The 23,193-nt window shown below is 53.3% G+C and overlaps 1 protein-coding gene and 1 long non-coding RNA gene across 2 annotated transcripts in view; both read left to right on the forward strand.

The window, feature by feature from the left end:
• The first annotated feature begins 2,021 nt into the window (after nt 1–2,021).
• LOC123933686 lies at nt 2,022–7,911 on the forward strand. Its single transcript, XR_006816654.1, has 3 exons — nt 2,022–2,118; nt 2,997–3,080; nt 7,858–7,911. It is a non-coding gene; the product is annotated as an uncharacterized LOC123933686 (long non-coding RNA).
• Nucleotides 7,912–16,766: 8,855 nt separating this feature from the next.
• Nucleotides 16,767–23,193, forward strand: part of TVP23A (trans-golgi network vesicle protein 23 homolog A) — a 31,508-nt gene continuing 25,081 nt past the window's right edge. Inside the window, exons 1-2 of the mRNA XM_045993109.1 lie at nt 16,767–16,879; nt 17,149–17,228. Of these exons, the coding sequence (XP_045849065.1) occupies nt 16,871–16,879; nt 17,149–17,228 (89 nt within the window). The 5' untranslated portion in view covers nt 16,767–16,870. The remainder of the gene's footprint in view (nt 16,880–17,148; nt 17,229–23,193) is intronic.

Below are 23,193 nucleotides of genomic sequence, written 5' to 3' on the forward strand. Positions count from 1 at the left end.
GAGTCCTGGGGAGGGGAGGCAGTCTGTTCCTTCTTGGATCTGGCCCAGCGGTTCCCACTATAACAAACAGAGAGACCAGAAGCCACGGTGGTGGGGGGCGGGGAGGATTGCTCAGACCTGGGAAAGTTTCCTTGTGCTGGAAGAGGGCATGGAGTCATGTGTTTTGTTTTTTGTTTTTTAATTTGGAGTCATGCTTTTGGATGGGTCTCGAGATCCCTTACCAGGATAGACTATTTTAATTCCAGAAAGGAAAACGAAACTGGGCTCTTTGAGGGCGGGATAGGGGCTCCCCGAGGGAGGGCCAGGAAACATGTCGTCTCCTGATCGCACCCCCCCCCCCCCCGCCCCGGCCCTGGTGCTGGTTATGTGGGGATGCTCAGTTTGGGAAAATGCGTTAAGCTGACGGTTTTGGTTTTGCACTTTTTTTGTGTGTATGCTACGTTATGCTTCCATGAACAAGTACTTGTTGTTGTTCAGTAAGCCTTTGGAGAACAGTGTGGTTCCTCAAAAGGTATTAGAAAGGGATTGTGAAACAAGGATGTGGGGGGGAATGGTTTCTTTAGGAAGCATCCCAGGAAGGAAAGGAAGCCTGACCAGGGATGAGCACCCGAGGGTCAGTCCCACTGCAAGGCAGGGGGCGGGGGGGGGTTCTTCCTCCCCACTCCCCCCACAACCCCCCCAGGGCTGCCCTGGAGCATTTGCGGCCTCCCTCTTGCTCGCACAGGTTGAGAGCGCCTGGACAAAGAGCCGTGGGAGCCTGCAGTGGGACACAGGGTACACCAAGGGGTAGGGGATGCCGCCCCCCCACCCCCGGACAGCTGCGGAACCCTGAGTAAGCCCTGACCTGCAGGCCACGGTGTCCCTAACTGGAAAGGACCCCGAGAAACCGATGAGGGCAGTGTCTTCAGCCCGACACTGGGCAACGTCTGCAGACACTGTCGGTTGCCACAACTGGGTGGCAAGGTGGTCTCACCACTTCTGGGACCTGGTGGGTGGAGGCCAGGAGGGCTGGGAAGCGCCCACGGCAGACTTCCATGACACAGCAATTCAGCCCAGTGTGTCCACAGGGCCGAGGTGGAGGAACCCCGGTGAGGGGGCAGCTGAGAGTGATGTTTCCAGCTTGAACGTGCCAAGCCCTAAGTTGCTCCAGCAAAGGCTGCTGCTGACCTCACGCTGGGCCCAACTGACTGTCCCCTCAGCCTGCTGAGAGCCCCGGGGACCCTTCCAAGGCAAAAGATCAGGCTGTCCAGCTCCAACACTGCTGTAGACCTTTCCTGCCCCCAGCCCTGGAACGTGGGGGTTCCCTTGGGGACAAGCGGGACAGAAATGAGGACCAATGCTGGGGTCTGGAGATAGGCCTGTGGGCCCCCACTCCTGAGAACCTGGATTTTGAGGTAGTGCAGGCTTCGGGTCCCACACACCTGGACTCAGGTCCACTCTGCCCTGGAACCTTGGCCAAATGGTGTCACCTCTCTGGGCCCTGGGAGAAGTGGCCGCCCTTGTGTTTTGGAGATTTGGCCCCTGTGGCTCTTAGACCAGGACTCCTATAGAAACCACTGTCTTCTGTGGTTAGCATCTTAGTCCTTAATCCCCACGTGGCAATCCCCAGAATCTCTGTTCGTGCCCAGTTTCTGCTCCCCTGGATCCTGGAGGACTGCATGTAGGTCTAACTTGGGTCATAGACCATTTTGAGTCAAACCATCCTAACCCTAACCCCCACAGTGGTTGAACATCCATCCAGCCATTTATGCATGACCGGGTGTGGAAGACAAGACAGAGTTATGGCTGCTCTAACAGACCAGTAGAAGTGTATTTCTCTCATGTAACCATAAACCTGTCAGCCATTCAGAATAAGCCACATGGCTCCCTGGGACAGAAACCAGGCTCCCTCTCTTGTCTGGCTTTCTCATCTTTGCTCAGGGCTTCCACCTCATGATCCACAGTGGCTGCTCTAGCTCCTGTCATCATGACTGTATTCCACCAGAGGGAAAGGCAGAACCCAGAAGTGGAACGATGGACTCCTACTAGCTTGGTCACACGACCCAACTAACTGCGGGGGAAGCCAAGAAAGGCAGTCTTTCATCTTTAGCATGAAGCAGCTAAAAATTCTCTTTCAATGTAAGAAGATCTTGGGGTTTGCTGGTGGTTTTGGCACTCATCAAACAGAAGAACAGAGAGTAATTTTATTTGTGTGGCTGGGTGAACCCACACATCGAGTGGTGTGAGGAGAACCCCCCCCAAAACCCTCGCAGGGTAATGGGCAAGAGGCTGGAGTGAGAAAGGAGCACCTAGGGAAAAGCAGTCAATATTTTCCTCCTGTTAGTCAACATCCATGTGTCAAGCATCTGCTTTGGGTCCTTCTAGAATAGAACAAGCTTTGGGCTGTGTACGGCAAGAGGAAGCCGAGAAAGGCCTGGGTGCTGCTGGCTGACACGGTGGTCGATATGTTGTATACCCTGGGTCACTCAACCTCTATGTACCGAGCACCTACAATTTGCCAGGCCCTGGAGGGGCTCCCGAGGAGAAAACAGTCCCAGCCTGACCCCGAAAGACTCTCATGATGAGTCTGCAGCGCCCACAAACCACAGGGGAAAATCCTTCTGTTAGAATCATGATTGCCTGCAGGGGCAGGGTCTGCCCATCCTTCCTTAGCACCAGCTGCCTGGACCCTGGGTCCCCAACTCACCCCCATGCTGTCCAGCTGCAGCCCTTCCCCCTCTGTTAGGACCAGGTGGCTTGAGCAGACTCCCCACAGCCTCTCCTGCAGACAGCAGGGACCTTTTCCTCTAAGAGTGGCCAACGCGGGAGTGAAGTACCGCCCAGCTGGCTTGGGAGCGCTTAGGGGTCCGACTCAACCTGGGTTGCTGGGGGTGGTCCTGGGTTTAGCAGTTGCAAGTCCAGCATCTGGAGATCCCCCTCGGGCTGGGCAGACGGGGCTGGTTCATCATGCTACAACTCTAACCTTGTCTTGTCCCCTCGCCTTCCCTCCAAACCAGGGCTTCTCAATCCTGCCCATGCATTGGCATCATCTGGAGGAACTTTGAGAAAAATGCCACAGCCGGAGTCTCATGTCAGACCAGGTTGTCTGGGGTCTCTGGGGCCGGGCGGGGCTCGGATCTTGTACAAAAATTCTCTGGGGGATTCTACAGCCCAGCTGGGGTTGCGAGCTCTGGGATTTGTGCCAAGTTCAGTGGGGGATACACACACACACACACACACACACACACACACACACACACACACATATATGTATATATATTTTTTCCATCTCGATCAGCTACGAGGTGAGGAGGGAGGGAGAAGGAGCACTGAACAGGGGCTCGTGGCTCATGCATTCATTCATTCACCCGCTGTATACAGAGGGGCTCTCATAAGTCACAAGTCGAGTGCTTTCCCGGGGCTGGAGGTACAGGGCGGGGAAGAGGGCAGTCAGGACCCACGTCCGTTCTAGCAGGGGGACCAGACCGGAAGCAAGGAAGTCACCTGTATCTCTGCAGGTGAAGATGGTCAATGGAGTGACGTGTCCAGGGAGGTGGGATACGTAGGGCTCAGGGACTCTGATGCAGTATTTGCTCACTTGGGCTCCCAGGTCACCACTAACGGGGCTTACCTCGACATGAGGCCGGAGTCTGAAGTCAAGGTGTGTGCAGGGCCGGCTCCCTGTGGGCAGGGGCTGGGGGGAGTCGGTCTCCCTCCACTCTCCCCACTTCAGGGGAGCTGCCACGGATCCGTGCTGCTCTTTGGCTGGTAGCGGCGCCAACCCCTGCCTCCGCCTCCACGTGGCTTTCTCTTCCATGTCTCTCCATGTCTGCACCTGCTCTTCTCCCTTCTCTCTGCGTCCCCTCTTCTCGTAAGGACCCCGGTCACTGGGTGTGGGCGCCACCCATGGCGTCCAGGGTAGTCTTACCTTTAGACCCTTAAATACGTTCACAAAATGTTTATTTTCCAAATAAGGTCCCAGTCTCAGGTTCCAGGGGTTAGGATATGGACATGTCTTTTCTGGGATGACTGTTCAACCGCGGTTACAGGGAGGTGAGGCCAGGGGACAGGAGGGGCCAGTTTTGGGGTGCACTCTGGAGCAGATCACCCTTGTGGGCAAATGGGACTCAGTCCTATGGGAGACTTTAGGAACCTCAGAGGTACCCCCCTATGTGGAGGTGAGGGCATGCGCCACTGAGACACCAATTCCTGAGAGTCACTGGTGGGGTCTCTACTAACCCACCTCCCACGCTGGGCCTAGCAGCTTCTGGAGGACAGAGGGAGCCCCCAGGCAGAGAATGGAAGGTGCTTGCTGTCATGGGAACCATGAGTGCCGAGAGGTCCTGGCGGGACCCCCACCACGGCTGCTGCAGAGGGACATTTGAGCTGTGGCCTGCACGGTTACATGGAAGAGCCAGGTATCAAGTGTGCCCGAGCATTTGGAGGACTCGTCCAAAAAGGAGACAGCAGGGGCAGACTCTGCGAGGCAGGAGAGAGTTGGGTGCGGCCCCAGAACAGCAAGGCTGCAGGGCGGCTGCACTCCGCGAGCGCGGGGCGGCACCCGGAGCCCCGAGCCCCCAAGGGGGCAGTTTTCAGGGCCCACCGTGAGGGTCAAGAGCTGAAATTTGATTGTGTGGACAAGGGGAAGCCTTTTTGAGTGTGAAGCAGGAGTCCCACGGGATCTGGTTACTGTTTGACAACCGCCTGACCCAGACACGGAGATGGATTTCAGGGAGTGGCGGCGTAAGGGTACAGGAGAGGGACCAAGCTGGGGAGGGCCTGGCTCAGTCTCCCCAGCAGCCTCCTGGCCTCTGGCCCCTTCCTTCTCAGTTTCCCATCTGAAAACCCCAGATGCGGCCTCGTCACCGCAGAAGGGTGTTTGGTGACTCTAGAGATCCCGAGAGAAGTCCCCTGGGCAGAGCTGAGTGAGGGCCTCCCCGCAGTGCTGGGGGCAAACAGCCCCTCAGGCAGAAGGGGTCATGCCTGGACCAGTCAAGTCCGGGGGGAGACCTTTCTTAAGGTCTCCACTACTGGCTGAATGTCCCTAAAAGTAATTTGAGCTATAATTCTGAATTATGAGTGCCATGTCCTGGAGATGTGAAGACCAAGAGGGTCTGAGAAATGAAGACTGAGTCTTCAGGGTCCCTTGGCAATGTGCAGCCAGCCCTGGGATGGGCTGGTCATCTCGCGTAGGGCTCTGGGAGGCAGGAGCTACGGCCGAATGTTCTCAGCAACTGGCTCCATGGTGGTCACTTGGCATTCACAGCTGACCAAGAGGAAAGTTGAATTGAATCCTGAGCCCCAAGAAGCAGCTAGGTTTCTCAGGATGGAATCCAAGTGCGACCATGTTCAGTTAACGCCTTAAATCTCACCATGCCCGGACCTGCCTATAGTCCAGCCCGTCCATGGTTCTCCTCCCCAGTGATTGCCAAGGCCCCAAGTGTGGCTTCAAGTAGCCAATAACTTTGGATACTCATTCATCAAGGGTTTGCCTCGTGCCGGGTGGTTGCTCGAAGCCTGTATGTGAGGAACGATGGTCATCATTCCCATCTTGGAGTACAGGAGATGGAACCTCAGGGACGTGAACTCATCCCTCTTCGAGCTGTCCTCCTTAGCAGGTGCCCACAGACAGGCTGCTGGGGTCCCATGCGTCCCACACATAACACTTCTGTGCTGAGGCAGCTGGGGTAGGGACGGATTTTGGCACCATTGCGTGTGGTGCCTACACCAACCCTTCCTCTCTGACTTCCCCCCCACGCCACTTGGCCTCATTTCGATGCCCCTCCTGCATACAGATGCTTATTTTCACCAGCTGGTGAATGCCAGTGAATGCTGGTTTGGATGGCCTGAGTACCCACCAAGGAGTGCTTTTAGAGTGGGGGTCGTGTTTCTTGCAGTGAGGCCGACAGGTGCGAGGGCTCTGTGTGCCACCACTGGCTGACCATCCTTGAGTGACAGCCACCTCTGGGGACACGGGGAAGGGGTTGGGTGGGTACAATCCACTTCTGTCCTTGGCAAAATGTGGAATGTGGTTGGTATGTAGAAAAGGGAAGGCGCTCAGCTGCCAGTGACTCATGTAGGGTCATTCCGAGCCCAGTGAGTGGGTGGCCGATGTGGGGTAAAGGTTATGCCTTCCATGCATTCGATGGAGGGGGCGGCGGGGTCCAGACCCCCTAGGATCCCTCTCCCACCTCCATGCCTCCCGGGCCCCCCATGAACTTTCCCTCCCAAACGTACCACCTGTGCCTCAGAGGGAGGATGACCCTCAGTCTGCCGGGACTCGCTTTTCCAGTGTGTGCCCCGAGCCAGAGCCCCTGGCACGTCCTGTCCCTGCTCGTGGCAGCCCTTAAGCCACGGCTGATGGGTGGGGGTGTAGAAAGCCTCCTGCTCCCTCCCCAGGGTAGACTTTCTGGGTGAGCAGCAGTTACCTTCTGTTACAGGCTGAATAGTGTCCCCTGCACCCCAAGTTCTTCCTTCGAAGTCCTAACCCCCAGCGCTTCAGAATGTGATTTTACTTGGAAATAAGGTCACGGCTGGTGTAATTCGTTTTGGTGAGGTCCTACTGGAATAGGGTAGACCTTCAATCCGACATGACTGGAGTCCTTCTGAAAAGGGGAAATGGGACGTGGAGATGCCATGTGAAGTTTGGAGCTACGTTGACAAAAAACTTTCAGAAGCTGGGGGAGGGTCTGGAACAGATCCCGCCCTTAGTACCTTTGGAACGGGGATGGCCCTGCCAACACCATGACCTTGGACCTCTGGCCTCCAGAACTGTGAGGGAAAAAATAATCTGTTGTCTAAGCTCTTCGATTTGTGGTATTTCACTAGGGCACCTTCAGGAAGCCCATACAGGTTCAGTGGGATTTTGCCTAGCAACATGTGCCTGCGGGGCCCCCCTCCCTGGGGACAGTGCCTGATAACTGGTGTTCTCATGGGTCCTTGTCATAGGCTCAGGTCTGCTCCTGGGCAGTACCGCCCAAAACAGTGGGATTTTAAGGAGCGATCGCAAATTTACCAGAGGCAGAGACCATAAGTGAGCAAACTCATGACTGGGGAAGGCGAACCCCATCTCCAGGGGGACAGTCCCTGTGCTCAGTCAGGAAAACAAGCAACTCTTGGTTTTGGGGTTGTGAGTGGGAGCCCCATGTTGGGTTTGGAGATTGTTTAAAAATAAAACCTTAAAAAACAACAACAACAAATAAGCCCAGAAAAGTGGATTTCCAAAGGAATAAATGATGACATCCGATTTTTAAATATGAGCAACTGACTCCATTCTTGTTTGTCCTTTTAACCTACTCAGATCCAACTCAAACAGGTCTGGGGATCAGATCTGGCCCCGCTTGGCACCCCCAGGTCAAGAGTTTGGGGGGGACTGTGTCCCCCACTCCCAGCCTCGTGTGCCGAGAAGAGCTGCGAGCCGGGCGTAGGACACCTGAGGTTCTACCGTGCATGAGCTGTGCACACCTGCTTCAAAAGCCCTCCCCGAGCCTCAGTCTCCATATGCATAAAATGGGTACCACCTCACAGACCTTGCTTCCCTCCTGGGGTGGTCATGAGGTGGAGGGACATAACCCACTTAGCAAACACCGTGCACCAGCAGGGTTCTGACCACGTGGCAAAAGAGTAAGGCTTTGACTCTGTCCTACCTGCACTCAGACGTGGGTGCCACGATGACCCTAGTTCACTCACCCAGGAGAAGTGAGGACCAGAGGTTAAGTGACTTGCTAAACATGCCCCGGCTGACCAGCAGTGGTCTTGGGCTTCATGTCCAGGGGAGCTGACTACCAAGTCTGTGCTCTTAGCCAACCCACTTGGCTGCCTCTTGGGAGACATTAAAATACTTTCCAATCTGTTTTTCCCTTTTCTTTTTTTATTAAGGGGGAGGAGAGGACGGATGGGTGTCCCTTGGCCTTCTCTTGGGGAGCATGCTTTCTCTCCGCGGGCAGCTGCTGTTCCTGGGAGGAACTGAGCGTGGGCTGACATAGCAGCAAGTCTTCCTGACCCGTCTGGACCGGGGCCAGTGCGCTGGGCCAAACAACGCTCCACCCTTTCTCCTCAATAGAGCATTTCCCGTAAGTAGCAGCTCCCTGCCTGCTGGAGCACAGACTGGCCCACAGTCAGAAGGTGTCTGGGCTCGCCCTCCACGGGGCCAGGCCAGACCAGTGGGGCCAGTGCTTCCCAAATAGGACCTGGTCCGTGTGTGTGTGTGTGTGTGTGTGTGTGTGTGTGAGAGAGAGAGAGAAAAATCTGGATCCAGATCCAGTCCTCCAGGTGTGGATCCAGGCCACTGTTGACCTTGATTCCAAAGTCCTTGTTCAAGCAATGGGCAGAGATTTGCAGCACAGCACAGTTCCCAGAGTTGTGCACTCTTCATTCACTTACTTTAAACTGTAAACTTCTCAAATATCCACAGTATGCCCTGCCTAAGTTATCAGATGGGGCACCTGCTTTGATGGAGATACTACTAGTGGTGGGTGGGGAGGAGAAAGATTGCTTAACTAATAAGATGATTTGAAACTGTGGACACTGCTAGAAAGAGGACAAGTCATGGCTAGGTCCCAGACCCTAAAGAGGGACTGAGCAATTAGGTGAAACAAGAGCTAGGAGTTAGGGAAAGCCTCATGGAGAGAGTCCTCATACTTTCAGTCCTAAAAAGTCCTGGCAAGGAAAATAGCAGGTGCAAAGGACCTGAGGTAGGGAGAAGCTTGGGTGTTTCTGGAAATCTTAGAGTCTGGCCAGTGTTATCAGAACATGATGAGTGACAGAAGGTGAGGTAAGAAAGGTCTGCACGTCCCCTCCAAACAGGGCCTGATGGGGGCATGGTGGTGGAAACCATCTTCTCTAGTGGGGGCCAACACAGCTGGACATCCTGCTGCTGGGGGAGAGACCAGCATTATGATCTGGACCTGGGGGAGGGACTTGCAAGCTCCTGCTGCTCCAACCAAGAGGAGGCCAGAGCTGTAAGATGGATAAGAGCCATTGCCCACTCTCCCATCTTCTGGACAAGAAGGCCAGCCTTACTGTGGACCTGCTTGCCATCTCTGTCCTTGGTCCCAGCCCTTGAGTGACAAGAGGCTTTCTCTGGCCTGTGTGCTGACTCCTCCATGGCCTGGCCAGGTTTCAAGTTCCTTGGGAAGCCAATCAAGCACATCAAAGCTTGGCTGTCCCTTTGGCCCCCTGGTCTGGAATGTCCCCTCTTGGGGGAACGCCCAGTTGGCCCGAGTAAGGGTCTCCCTACCAGACAAGGGCAGACTAGATAGGAAGCAAGCTTGGGGCACAGATGAAGCTTCACAGGACTTCAGAGAAGGAGGCCTCAGCAAGGAAAGAATGTGCAGAGGGGACAAGGAGTGGCAGCTGCAGGAAGGACAGTCAGCACCCAGATCTCCATGCCAGGCACTAGACACAGATCAACCCATTACTCCTGCGGGTGGCACGCCTTAAGATCTCACTGTCCCTAAGATCTGCCCGCCTGGCACCAGGCAGAGGTTCTGCTGTTCCTCCTCAAGCAGGAGAGAGGATCTCACAAGCAAAAAGAAGGGAAATGGAACTTGGGGGAAACAACAAATCATTTCTTAGTGTAAGTATATCCCACACACTATCTGGGATATACTTACACCTAAAAAAAGTATCAGTCACACACCTCAAATTCAAATGTACCTGGGGTCCTGTATTTCATCTGGCAATCCTATGTCTGCAGGCCAGGGTTCACCCAAGCTAATGGGGCCCAAACTCCCACCCTGATCCTGGGCAGCTGTCCCTGTGCCTCTCCCCTTCCTGCCTCTCACAGATGCTCCGCCCACTTCACGGGGCTCCTCCCCCCTGACCTGGCCTGTGTCCTTCATGCTGGCTGCCAGGGCAGTGTGGCCAGAAAGGCAGAGCATGGGGCGGAGAGAGGAAGGTGGGTCCTTCCCGTGGGCTGTCCCCGGGGGTGCCTGTCCTCCTTGTTGGGGTCAGGTGGTGCCCAGGGCTACCCAGACAGAGTCAGCGGTGCCTGGACCTCTGTGAGATGGGGAGAGATTCGCTACCCTGCACACTCCCGGGGTGTTTCACTCACTACCTACTCACCATCTCTAGGCAATGCACAGTATAACACTTAGAAAGGCACAAAAGATGTCTGCCTCTGTGGGCGCACATTCTCATTGTAGATGGACAAAAACAACCAATTAAAATAGAAGTCACAAAAGCTTTTGGATCGGTGCTCTAATGCTGCCAGACAAAGCCGCCTTGTCCTGTCTGGGAGCCATGAATCACCATGGAGCCCCTGAGAAGGGCGGGGCCCAATGGGGACATGCTGTACCCAGGGCTGGAAGGTCCTCCAGGAAAACAGAATGTAAAGTATCTTTTTCATAATTTCTTAATTGCTCATATGTTAAGATGATTGTGTTTTGGAAATAGTGGGTTCAAGAAAAGTACGATTAAAATCAATGTCCTCTGTTTTCTTTTTGCTTTTTTAGAGTGGCTATGAGATATAAAATGACGTACACCACTCACCTGACCCCGTTTTTTTTTTTTTAAGATTTTATTTATTTATTTGACAGACAGAGATCACAAGTAGGCAGAGAGGCAGCCAGAGAGGGAGGGAGGAAAGCAGGCACCCTGCTGAGCAGAGAGCCTGATGCGGGGCTCGATCCCAGGACCTGGGATCATGACCTGAGCCGAAGGCAGAGGCTTTCACCCACTGAGCCACCCAGGCACCCCTGACCCCGTTTTTTTTAAAGGAATTTCCATGCCCAGGGCGGAGCCCAACATCCGCCTTGAACTCGAGAGCCTGAGATCAAGACGTGAGCTGAGATCCAGGGTCAGACGCTTGACCGACTAAGCCTCCCAGAGGCCCCTTCCATGACATTTCTACTGCCAGAGGTAATTAGGTGGGAATTTGAAAGGCGACAGAAAAGTCGCTGTAAAACAAGCCTCACCATTAAAAACATTATTTTATTTTTGAGATTTTATTTATTTATTTGTCAGACAGAGTGCAAGCACAAGTGTGGGTGGGTGGCCCCCAGAGGGAGAAGCAGGCTCCCCGCAGAGCAAGGACCACCCCCCGCCCCCCCGCCATCCAAGCAGGGCCGACCCCAGGATCCTGAGATCACGACCTGAGCCGAAATCAAGAGTCGGAGACCGAACCAGCAGAGCCACCAAGGTACGCCACTCCCCGCCCCCATATGATTTTGAAGCGAGCCCCAATGTCTTGTCATTTCACCTTGCTACGTTGGTATGTAGCCTAAAGAGGGACTCTTCTGAGACACGAAGCTGCAAGCAATTCCACTCCTAGCTATGTGGCCAAGAAAACTGAACCCATGTCCGCCCAAAGCCTTGGGCAGGAATGTCATAGCGGCATTGCTCCCAGTCACCAGAAGGTAGACAATTGTCCATCAACTGATGAAGGGTTAAACCAAGGCCCCTCTGGCCATACAAGGAACTGTATAGCCATGCAAAGGACCAAAGCTCTCATACCTGTTGCAGGAGGGATGCACCTTGCGAACATGAGAAGCAAAAGACCATACGGTGTATGATTCTGTGTCTATGAGATGTCCAGGACAGGCAAATCCAGGAGACAGAAAGCAGGTGAGCAGTTGCCAGGGGCTGGGGTGGGGGGGAGGGGGCAGTGAGGGATGACCGATAATTATATAGTAATTCCTTTTGGGGTCATGAGAATGCCTGGAACTAGATAGAGGTGACGGTTGCATCGCTTTGTGAATCTACGAAAATCGCCACATGTTATACTTTAAAAGCGTTAATGTCATGGTATGTGAATTATATCCCAGTGTTTAAAAGCCACAGCATTGGGGCACCTGGGTGGCTCAGTGAGTTAAAGCCTCTGCCTTCGGCTCAGGTCACGATCCCAGAGTTCTGGGATAGAGCCCTGCCTCGGGCTCTCTGCTTAGCGGGGAGCCTTCTTCCTCCTCTCTCTATCTCTCTCTGCCTGCTTCTCTGCCTACTTGTGATCTCTGTCTATCAAATAAAAAAACACACACACACAAAAACCCCAGACAAACAAAAAGTAAAAGCCATGACATCATCCTTATGCCTTAAAAAAAATGAACCATTATCCTTAGTATTAGGGGTCTCACCTGCTAGGCGCTACCTTTCCAGGACTCATCTCATTCCCCGATTGTCCCATGAGTGTTATTTCCCTCTGTGTGTGTGTGTGTGTGTGTGTGTGTGTGTTTAAGATTTTATGGAGAGAGAGAGTGCGAGTGAGAGAAACAGAGCATGAGCAGGGGAGGAGAGGAGGGCCAGAGGGAGAGGGAGACTCCCCACTGAGCAGGGAGCCCGATGTGGGGCTCAATCTCTGGACCCTGAGATCATGACCTGAGCTGAAGGCAGACACCCAACCAACTGAGCCCCCCAGACGCCCTCCCATGGTTGTTTGAACCTCACCGTAGTAAGGGGCACACATTGCGTGTGATCCACACACGTGGATAAATGTGTTTAAACCAGAAGGTTCTTCTCCCTAACTCTTTCCTGGCGAAGTGTGGAAGGACCCAGCCGTCACCCCTTTGCATCCTCCCACGGTCTGTGTTATGTTGTGTCCCTGGGGTGGCAGAGGCCTTGTTCTCAGCCTGCCTGGCAGTCCTGAGCTGGTCACCGTCCTGCAACCCCAGGGGCAGCTGGTGAGACAGCAGAGGACATTTCGCCATAGGGTTGGGGTGGGGACAGGGCCAGGGAGCCCTGTGGACAGGCAGGGCTAGGGCTTATCTGTAAACTGTTTGCTGGGTGAGTGGTGGTGGCTGTCAGAGACCCGGAGGTCTCCAGCTAACAAGACCCTTGCCAGGCTCTCTTACCTTTCCACCGACCACAGATTTGGCAGGAACCCCCATCCCCAGAGCCACTAGAGCTGTGCTTGGGCCTGCACAGAGATAGGAACAGCAGAGCTGGGCCTCTGTCCTCAGCCAGGTGGCTTCTAGCTGCCCCTACCCATTGGATCGCCACCTTGCTCCCATCCTGGCCCCCAGCTGTGTCAGACAGGACCTGCTACCCTCTGCCAGCTGGCCAGACTCTGCCTGTGGCCGGCACATACCCAGGTCTTGCCCTGCTCAGGGCCTTTGCACCTGCTGTTTCCTCCGCATCCATGCTCCCCCCAGCACAGACATCAAAGTTCATGCGCTGAAAATGCAGAGGCTCCAAGTGGCCCTCCCTGCCCCCACTAAGCCCCCAGTGTCTCTATGCCTTTGTTCTCTTCTGTTGACATTTTTTAAAAAGATTTTATTTATGTATTTGACAGAGAGAGAGAAAGAGAGTACAAGCAGGGGGAGCAGCAGGCAGAGGGAGATGGAGAAACAAGTTCCCTGCTGAGCAGGGAGCCGGATGCGGGACCCTGGGACCATGACCTGAGCTGAACGCAGGTGCTCAACCGACTGAGCCAGCAGGTGCCCCCAGGTTTGGCAATTCTTATTTCTCTCTTAACGAGAATCTCAGCTTGGTGAGGGTTAGGCCCTATGTCTAGATCAGCACAGAAGAGGTGGGTGAGTAGGCAAGAGAGTGAGTGAAGGACCCCGGGAGTGTGCAGGGTAGCGAATCTCTCCCCATCTCACAGAGGTCCAGGCACCGCTGACTCTGTCTGGGTAGGAATCCAGGGCTCTCCCTGGGTACCACCTGACCCCAACAAGGAAGACAGGCACCCCCGGGGACAGCCCACAAGAGGGACCCACCTTCCTCCCTCTGCCCTATGCTCTGCCTTCCTGGCCACACTGCCCTGTTAACCAGCATGAAGGACAGAGGTCAGGTGGGAGGAGCATCTGTGAGAGGCAGGAAGGGGAGAGGCACAGGGACAGCTGCCCAGGATCAGGGTGGGAGCTTTGGGCCCCATGAGCTTGGGTGCACCCATCTCACGGGGTTTCATCTGGCAATCTTATGGAGGCATAGGGTTGCCAGATGAAATACAGGACCCCAGGTAAATTTGAATTTGAGGTGAGTGACTAATACTTTTTTTTAACATAAGTATATCCCAGCTAGTGCGTGGGATATACTTACACTAAGAAATGATTTGTTGTTTCCCTCAAATTCCATTTCACTGGGCTTCCTTCTTTTCGCTTGTGAGATGCAAGGCCCTGTTTGAGGTGGAACGGCAGGACAGTGGTCAGGGCAGACCCTAGGGAGTCCAGCCTGTGGCAAGGCAGGGCTGACGGCAAGGGGCAACTGTAGGCCTGGGGAAGACAGGCCTGGAGGCTGCAGCTATGGCCTTGACTGATGCAGGAGGACAGTGCAGCTCGGGGCCTTCTCCACCCCCAGATCCGAACCCCTCCCCACCCCCTGGGCCAGCTGTCCTCCCGCAGCGTAAGGATGGGAACAGTCCAGCCGGGCCGGCCCCTAACCTGCCCACCTCCCTGGTTGGACTCCAGGCCCCAGCCTTCAGCCATGTCCGTTCACACCCAAGCCCCTGCTTTCTGCCCTGGGGCTCCTGGGGTTCCATGTGGTGGAAAGGGCCATGCTGGGTCCTCTGTCCCAGCTGTCACATGTCCCGGGGACACAGAGTTGGGCCCACAGTAGATGTTCGGGAAAGTGCAGTTCCTGTTCCCCCATTAAGACAGACACCTCTTGGTGGAAGGAGTGACTGACATGGGGCTCACCAGCCCTGCTGATGACTGAAGTCACTATCACCAGAGCTGCTATCTCCCGAGCCCCAGCTGTGAGGAGGGCATTTGCCATGTGTTTTCTCCAGGTCTTGCATCATCTGTGATGATGGGGGAAAGGGGAGGTGTGGCCCCATTTTACAGATGTGGAGACTGAGGCCAGAGAGGTGAGGTCCCTGGCCCAAGGCTACCCAGAGAGGAAGTGGTAGAGTATCCCAGCCAGGCCTGCCCAACTCCGTGTGTTGACCTCCAACTGCCGTCCAGGGACCGGTGGCTGCCTGAGCTGGGAGCCCCAGGACCAGGGACCAGAGATGGGCTTACTCTTCGAAACTCTGCTTCCCAAGGTCCTCTGAGCCATGACCAGCAGAAGGTGACTAGGGTTACAATCCCAGCGGCCATATTCAGTGGTAGCAGTGTGAGTCAGTGTTCACCCCACGTCAAAGCCAACGATGAATTCCCTGCAGAACTGATGGGTTCTCTGCCCACCCCACACCCAAATTCTATTGGTTGACTCTGCAGAGGGCCAGCTGGGTGCATGTTCAGGGACAGCTTTGTCTCCTGGGGAAGGAGTGCCCCAGGTCTGGCCCCGGCATCTGTATCCTCAGCCTGTGCCCTGATGTGGTCAGGAAGGGGGAGAGTGACGTGACCTTGTGTTTGTGGGGTGACTTCCACATGGCAAGGCCATGGCTAATTCTCAGCACGCCCAACCTGATGGCCAAGAATGACAGTTTGTCCCCACATGGGGTTTCCAAGGGGGTTTTCCTACCTTCTCACCCCCCTGGGGACTCTCTGAGCCCCAACTTAACAGCTAGCAACAGCTGGTGATTTGCAGGGTTAGAGGAAAAGCCCATAAATGTTTTGTAACGGCCTCTCACCTCCACCTGCCCTTGCCCTGAGCATCCCAGGCAGCTGGGGACTAGCGGGGTAGGGGAAGCTTAGGGTCCCCCAGCCTCCCAGTGCAACACTCACCTATGCCTGGAGCAAGCTTTGAGCTGGAAGAGACAACAGGCCTTTCTAGAATCTGGGGTTTGGTAGCACAGATCGTTAGGGTTCAAAGGAAGGCTGGGGGCCTGTGGCATCCGTATCACCTGGGAACTTGTTAGAGAGATGCTTCTCAGACAGGCCCAGACCCGCTGACCCCGCAAGATGGCATCCTGTCCCCCAAGAAAGCATGCTCCCTGCACTTACACTTGCCAAGCCCTTTGCAGGGTCAGTGGGGGGAAGGGAGGGGTGCTCACCCCGGGATCAGAGCTAAGGCAGCTCCTGACAGCTGTTTCCTACTCGTCCTGGGCACACCCTAGGCCATTCATCTCTTCAGGAGGCCACCAGTGAATGAGTTGTGTCAGGAGCTTGTGGACCAGTGGCCTTTTTGCAGGTCACCAGAGATGGGGGACAAGCCCCTACTGCCCGTGACAAGAGGGCAAAGGCAGGACTAGGGGCCTTGGCATCTAGACTTTCAGCCCTCTGCTCCTGGGTGGGGGGAGGGGGGCTTAGGAGAGGGAGAAGGCAGAAAGGAGGGGAGTGACATTGTCCTTGCAAACAATACTTGCAGGTGGCAAGCCTTCTTTCCTGGGAGATACCTGGGAAGGTCTTACCATCCTGGGTCACTACTGTTACCGCCAACAATAGTCACTGCGTGCTCCGTGTGTGTCTGGCGCCCGGTTGAGGGACGATCTCACTGAGGTCAGCAGATACCTATTAAAAGGTAGATTCCACTGCCGGCACTCCAGCCCTTCCCAATCTCCAGGACTGGGCCTGGGAATCTGCTTTTTAAGAAGGACCCCAGGGAATTCTTGGGACCGGAGACTTGGGAGGCATTGACTTTCTCCAAACCCTAAATGAGGCTACCCGACCCTGGCATTCATTCATTCGTTCCCTCACCTGGCCCGACAACTACGGGACATCCCCCTCATTCATCCGCCCACCCCCGCTCTGTTCCTCCCCGGATCACTGTTCACGGTCCCCGAGTGCGCCTTTGAGCCCGAATCGTCCACTCCGTGCCCACGGAGGCTGCTCGGTTTTCGCCCTCCGTCCCTCCCGCCTGGGAGTCAGGTCTTTCCCTTTCAGGAGCCGTTCCCCAGCGAGCCCAGGGTCTGGGACCCTCCCAAGCCCCGCCCCCTCCCGGGCCGCCGAGCCCACCTCCCCAGCCTGCGACTGCGCTCTGGGCCGCGCGCGCCCCGCCCACACCCGACACCTGCACCGCTGGGCGCCAGCTCGGACTCCCACCCTCCCGGCACCCCCGCCAGGAGAGAGCCGGAGCGGGAGCCGCAACCGCAGGCGGAGCTTGGGCTGTGGGCTCCAGGTGCGCTCTGGGAAGCATGAAGCAGGTAGGGCCGCGAGGATGCTGGGGCGGAAGGATGGGGGAGAGGACGGGAGGAGCCTGTGAGAGCTCCGGGCAAGGGAGTGGGGGTGGTGAGGAGGGAGAGGGGAGGACAGGAGGAAGGATGGGCGAACCGGGGCCTGGACCGCACCCCAAATGGACAGAAGGCCTCGGATTGCAGCCGCGGGGGGGGGGGGGGGGGGGAGGGGCCCTTCCAGCAGAGAGGGTAGGGGTGGGGATGGCCACCGCCTGCCATCCGCGTTTGGTGTCCCCCAGGCCCTGGTGGATGATACTGAGGATGTGTCTTTGGACTTCGGTAATGAAGAGGAGCTGGCCTTTCGGAAAGCCAAGATCAGGTGCGTTAGGAAATGCTGTTTAGCAAGCGTTCTCCAAAGCTGCATATTCATTCTCCTTCACTCGCCCACTCATTCATTAATTCATTCATTCATTCAGAATGTGTTGAGCATCTAGTGTGTGCCAGGCATGGGTCTAGGGACATACCGCGGGCAGATCAGACAAGATCCCATGCCTCCTTGGGCCTGCACTCTGGGCTGCAGGCAAACAAAGATGGTAATGAGATAGTTCCACAGTGTGAGAAGATTTGGGAAGAAATATCAGCAGGTGGTGACAGAAGGTGATGGGAAGTCCGCTGGCCTGACTGCAGCCAGGGAGGGTCTCTTTGAGGAGATGGCATTTGCACTTAGACCTGAATGATGAGAGGCAGCCAGCCATGGGAGACTCCGGAGGGAGAGTGTTCCAAGCTGAAGAATAGCAGGTGCAAAGGCCCCGAGGCTGTGTTGGAAGGGCAGAGAAAGACCCCTGTGTCTGGAGGCTGGTGGGGAAAGGGAGGGGGTTGGCAGGGAGGCTGGAGAGCTGGGCGAGAGCTTCCGTTTTTATTCTAATCCTTGCTTCAGCGCCAGACAGACCTAGCATCCTGGGTTGAGTCCCTTGCCTTCCAGAGACCTTCCACAACCCAGAAGGCAGCAGGACTAGGGTGTGAGGAATGACCCACGGACACCGTTGTTGATGACCTGGGTGGCCACCGCAGCTAGAAACGCATGCCTCAGGTACCCTTACCACCTTGCCTTCCCACCCTCCAAGCCAGCAGGGTGGGGGTCTCTCCCTTAAATGCCCTTCCTTTCCAGCTCTCTGACCCAAATCCAATACACTCTGCATTGGAATATGACCCTATGAGTGCCCTAGGGCTGCCGTTACAGATGACTCAACTCGTTGGCCTAGAAACAACAGAAATTTATCCTTCCACAGTATTCCGAGCGAAAGATTCACAATAGCCCTCTTTGGGTTTTGAAAAGGAAAGGCAACTTTATTATTACTATAGAAACCTAATAGAGCCAGGAGAGGAGAGGAATCTACCCCCTGATGAAGGTAATAGTCGGCAATAAATGAGAATAAGGCAGAGTTAAATCAAATCAGGCTCTTAGAGCTTCTAGCCTCACCAGCTGGGGAAGCCCCGCGGAGACAGCCTGACTGGAGTCCCAAGTGAGAGACTTCCTACCCTTGCTGAGCCTTCCAGCTGACCACCCCCATAAAGGCCATTACTTATACGGCAAATGACAGGGTTTGAAACTGAGACTTTGTTTGCCTACCTGCAGTTTGGAGTGAGCTGCATTTCCGTGTTATCATGTTTCTATATTTTTAAGGAGCCTGGGCTATCTATGTGTGTCTGCCTCCCCTCCTGGATTCTGGATTCCATTCTGGGGGAGCCAGCCCAGCCTGGAGCAGGAGGGGAGGTGTGACAAGATTCTTAGCCCTTGGCACCCAGAACAGAAGGGCTAGTTCTGAGCTGGAGGCCAGATCGTGTATTGGAAACAACCAGGCTCCCGAGATCATTCTTGTAGCACGAGTCTCCCGAACATCATTCTGTAGCCTGCCTGCTTGCTTCTGTGCAGGTCCAGGAGCTAGGTAATGCGGGATAAGTCACAGAAACATCTTTCCATTCAGAACACACAATTCTGGAGGCCAGAAGTCCAAAATCAGTTTCACTGGGACAAAAAAAAAAAGGCATCAGCAGGGCCAAACCCTGCTTGAGGCTGTAGGGGAAGATCCGTCCCTTGCCTTTCCCAGCTTCCGGTGGATGCTGGCTGGGGCCCCTTCCCCCATCTTCAAGGCCAGCGTCGTAGCATCTTGGAATTTCTCTGCCCTGTCTTCACGTTGCATTGTCTCTGTCAATGTCCCAGTCTTCCTCTGCTAGGCTTGCTTGTGAGTGCATTTAGGACCCATCGGGATAATTCGGGATAATCGCCCCATCTCAAGATCTCAAGATCTCAAGATCCTTCACTTAATGGGATATGCAGAGTCCCATTTGCCATCTAAAGGGGCATTCACAGGTTCCAGGGGTTAGGACTTGGATATTTTGGGGGGCCATTATTCAGCCTTCCGTAATGACCAGTGAATGAATGTCGTTGTAAGACACTATAAGAGAACTGAAATCCTGGGGGAAAATCTTACAGAACATCTGGGCTCCTTAAGTGCTCCACTCTAGACTGGGGGCAGGGGACACACACTAAATAGGACACACACCCTTTCTTTATGGAGCTGTCCTATCCAGAGCAGGGATGGTCAAACTCAACACTGCCAATATTTTGGGCTAGATGATTCTTTGCTGCGAGGGTTATCCTGGGCACTGAAGGACCAGATGCCAGGACCACCTCACCAGTAATGAATCCATACTCTGCCAGGTGTCCCCTGGTCATTGGAGGAAACTTGCCTCTAGTTAAAAATTGTTGGTATGGGGTAATGGGTGTAGACGTGTCCATGGCTCTCATGACTCAGTGCTTTATATGCTGTGATTGGACAAAGTTTGGGCACTTGTCCTGAGTAGGGGAGAAGCAACAGCTGAGACCCAAAGAATGAGTAGGAGTTAGCCAAGCCAGGAAGGCAGGAAGGGTATGACGTGCAAAGATTTAGAGGGGAAAGCACGACTTTAGGGAGATGAGAGTGGTTCGCTGTGGCCAGGGATGCTGGGGAGGGGTCTGAGTAGAGGCTAGGGCCCGACCCCAAAGGGATCCCAAGCAAAGCCGTAGAACTCCGCTGACCACTAGAACTTTCTGTGAAGATGGGAGTGTGCTATACTTGTGCTAGCCAGTATGGTAGCCGCCAGCCATGTGTGGCTCTTGAGCATTGATATGTGATGAGTGTGAACTTGGGCAGAACTTGGGATATCGAACTCAAATAGCCACGTGCGGCTACCATATTGGACGGGGCAGTTCAAGAGTCCGCTCAGTGCTGGAGAGTTTTGTGCGGGGCAGTGACAGGATCAGATTTGCAGGACAGAGAATGGATGGTGGCGGCAGATGGAAGCAAGGAGGAGAAGCTGGGAGCTTGGACCATGGTGCTGGCAGGGGTGCTAGAGAGAAGTGGGGATACCTAGAGGCACATAGAGGATAGAATCTGCTGGCCTTGGTGATGGTCGAAATGTGGGGTGGGGACAGGGACAGTCAAGGGTGATGACCAGGTTTCTGGCCCAGCGATCCCAGCAAAGGAATCAGCATGTTGGGTTTAGGAGGTTGCTCTTGGGTTGTGCTGGGATGTCTAATTGGCAGGTTTGGTGGGCAGCTGGGGAGAGAGGCTGAGAGCTCAGGGAATCATCTGGGCTGCATTCCGAGGCCTGGGAGGCAGTAGTTCCCAGACCCACGTGTGTCTCAGAGCCACCTGTCCCCGAACTGTCCAGTGCGCCTCCTGTAGATTTCTGGGCACAGCCCTGCACCTCCTTAACCAGATCCCCAGGAGATGGGCCTGGGAGTGTACATTTATTTATTTTTAAGTTTTTTATTTTTTACTAATTATTTTTATTAGCATATAATGTATTATTTGCCCCAGGGGTGCAGGTCTGTGAATCATCAGGCTTACACATTTCATAGGACTCACCATAGCACGTACCCTCCCCAATGTCCATAACCCAACCACCCTCTCCATACCCCCCTCCCCCCAGCAACGTTCAGTTTGTTTTGTGAGATGTCTCCCTCCTGATCCCATCGTGTGTCATTTTTTTCCTTCCCCAACCCCAAACCCCCCACCCTGCCTCTCAAATTCCTCATATCAGAGAGATCATATGATAATTGTCTTTCTTTGATGGACTTATTTCACTGAGCATAATACCCTCTAGTTCCATTCACGTTGCTGCAAATGGCAAGATTTCATTTCTTTTGATGGCTGCATAGTATTCCATTGTATATATCTACCACATCTTCTTTAGCCATTCATCTGTTGATGGATGTCTAGGTTCTCTCCATAGTTTGGCTATTGTGGACATTGCTGCTATAAACATTCGGGTGCACATGCCCCTTTGGATCACTACATTTGTATCTTCAGGGTAAATACCCAGTAGTGCGATTCCTAGGTCGCAGGGTAGCTCTATTTTCAACTTTTTGAGAAACCTCCATGCTGTTTTCCAGAATAGCTGTACCAGCTTTTATTCCCACCAAGAGCGTAGGAGGGTTCCCCTTTCTCCACATCCTTGCCAACGTCTGTTGTTTCCTGACTTGTTAATTTTAGCTATTCTGACTGGTGTGAGGTGGTATCTCTTTGTGGTTTTGATTTGTATTTCCCTGATGCCGAGTGATGTGGAGCACTTTTTCATGTGTCTCTTGGCCATCTGGATGTCTTCTTTGCAGAAATGTCTATTCATGTCCTCTGCCTATTTCTTGATTGGATTGTTTGTTCTTTGGGTGTTGAGTTTGATGAGTTCTTTATAGATTTTGGATACTAGCCCTGTATCTGATATGTCATTTGCAAATATCTTCTCCCATTCCGTCAGCTGTCTTTTGGTTTTGTTGACTGTTTCCTTTGCTGTGCAAAAGTTTTGATCTTGATGAAGTCCCAATAGTTCATTTTTGTCCTTGCTTCTCTTGCCTTTGGCGATGTTTCTAGGAAGAATTTGCTGTGACTGAGGTCAAAGAGGTGCTGCCTGTGTTCTCCTCAAGGATTTTGATGGATTCCTGTCTCACATTGAAGTCTTTCATCCATTTTGAATCTATTTTTATGTGTGGTGTTTTATGTTGTCCAGTTTCATTCTTCTGCACGTGGCTGTCCAATTTTTCCAACCACCATTTGTTGAAGAGACTGCCTTTTTTTCTCTGTCTTTCTTTCTTTTTTAAAAGATTTTAAAAATTTATTTGACAGAGATCACAAGGAGGCAGAGAGAGAGGAGGAAGCTGGCTCTCTGCTGAGCAGAGAGCCCAATGCAGGGCTCATCCCAGGACCCCAGGATCATGAACTGAGCCCAAGGCAGAGGCTTTAACCCACTGAGCCACCCAGGCACCCCTTTGATTTTGTTATTAATTGGTTTATATAGTTGGCTGCTCCCATGTTAGGGGCATGGATATTTAAAATTATTAGATCTTCTTCTTGGACAGACCCTTTGAGTATGATACAGTGTCCTTCCTCATCTCTTATTATAGTCTTTGGATTAAAATCTAATTTATCTGTTATAAGGATTGCCATCCCAGCTTTCTTTTGATATTAATTAGCATGGTAAATAGTTTTCCACCCCCTCACTTTAAATGTGGGGGTTTTTTGGGTCTAAAATTAGTCTCTTGTAGACAGCGTATTGATGGGTTTTGTTTTTTTATCCATTCTGAGAACCTGTGTGTTTTGACTGGGGCATTTAGCCCATTTATATTCAGGGTAACTATTGAAAGATACGAATTTAGTGCCATTATATTGTCTATAAGGTGACTGTTACTGTGTATTGTCTCTGTTCCTTTCTAGTCTACTACTTTTCGGCTCTCTCTTTGCTTAGAGGACCCCTTTCAATATTTCCTGTAGGGCTGCTTTGGTGTTTGCAAATTCTTTTAATTTTTTATCTCTCCTTCTATTTTAGGATAGTCTAGCTGGATATAGTATTCTTGGTGCATGTTTTTCTCATTTACTGCTCTGAATATATCATGCCAGTCCTTTCTGGCCTGCCAGGTCTCTGTGGATAAGTCTGCTGTCAGTCTAATATTTCTACCATTGTATGTTACAGACTTCTTGTCCCGAGCTTCTTTCAGGATTTTCTCTTGTGAGGGGGGTTCTCTGCACTTACTAGATTTTGATGGTTGTTCCCTTTGCCATATTAGGGAAATTCTCTATTATAATTTGATCTAATATACCTTCTCCCCCCCTCTCTTTCTTCTTCTTCTGGGATCCCAATTATTCTAATATTGTTTCGTTTTATGGTGTCACTTATCTCTTGAATTCTCCCCTAATGATCCAGTAGTTGTTTGTCTCTCTTTTGCTCAGCTTCTTTATTCTCCATCATTTGGTCTTCTATATCACTAATTCTCTCTTCTGCCTCATTTATCCTAACAGAGCCTCCAC

The sequence above is a fragment of the Meles meles genome, chromosome 21 (assembly GCF_922984935.1).
Source record: "Meles meles chromosome 21, mMelMel3.1 paternal haplotype, whole genome shotgun sequence".
Classification (NCBI taxonomy): Eukaryota; Metazoa; Chordata; class Mammalia; order Carnivora; family Mustelidae; genus Meles; species Meles meles.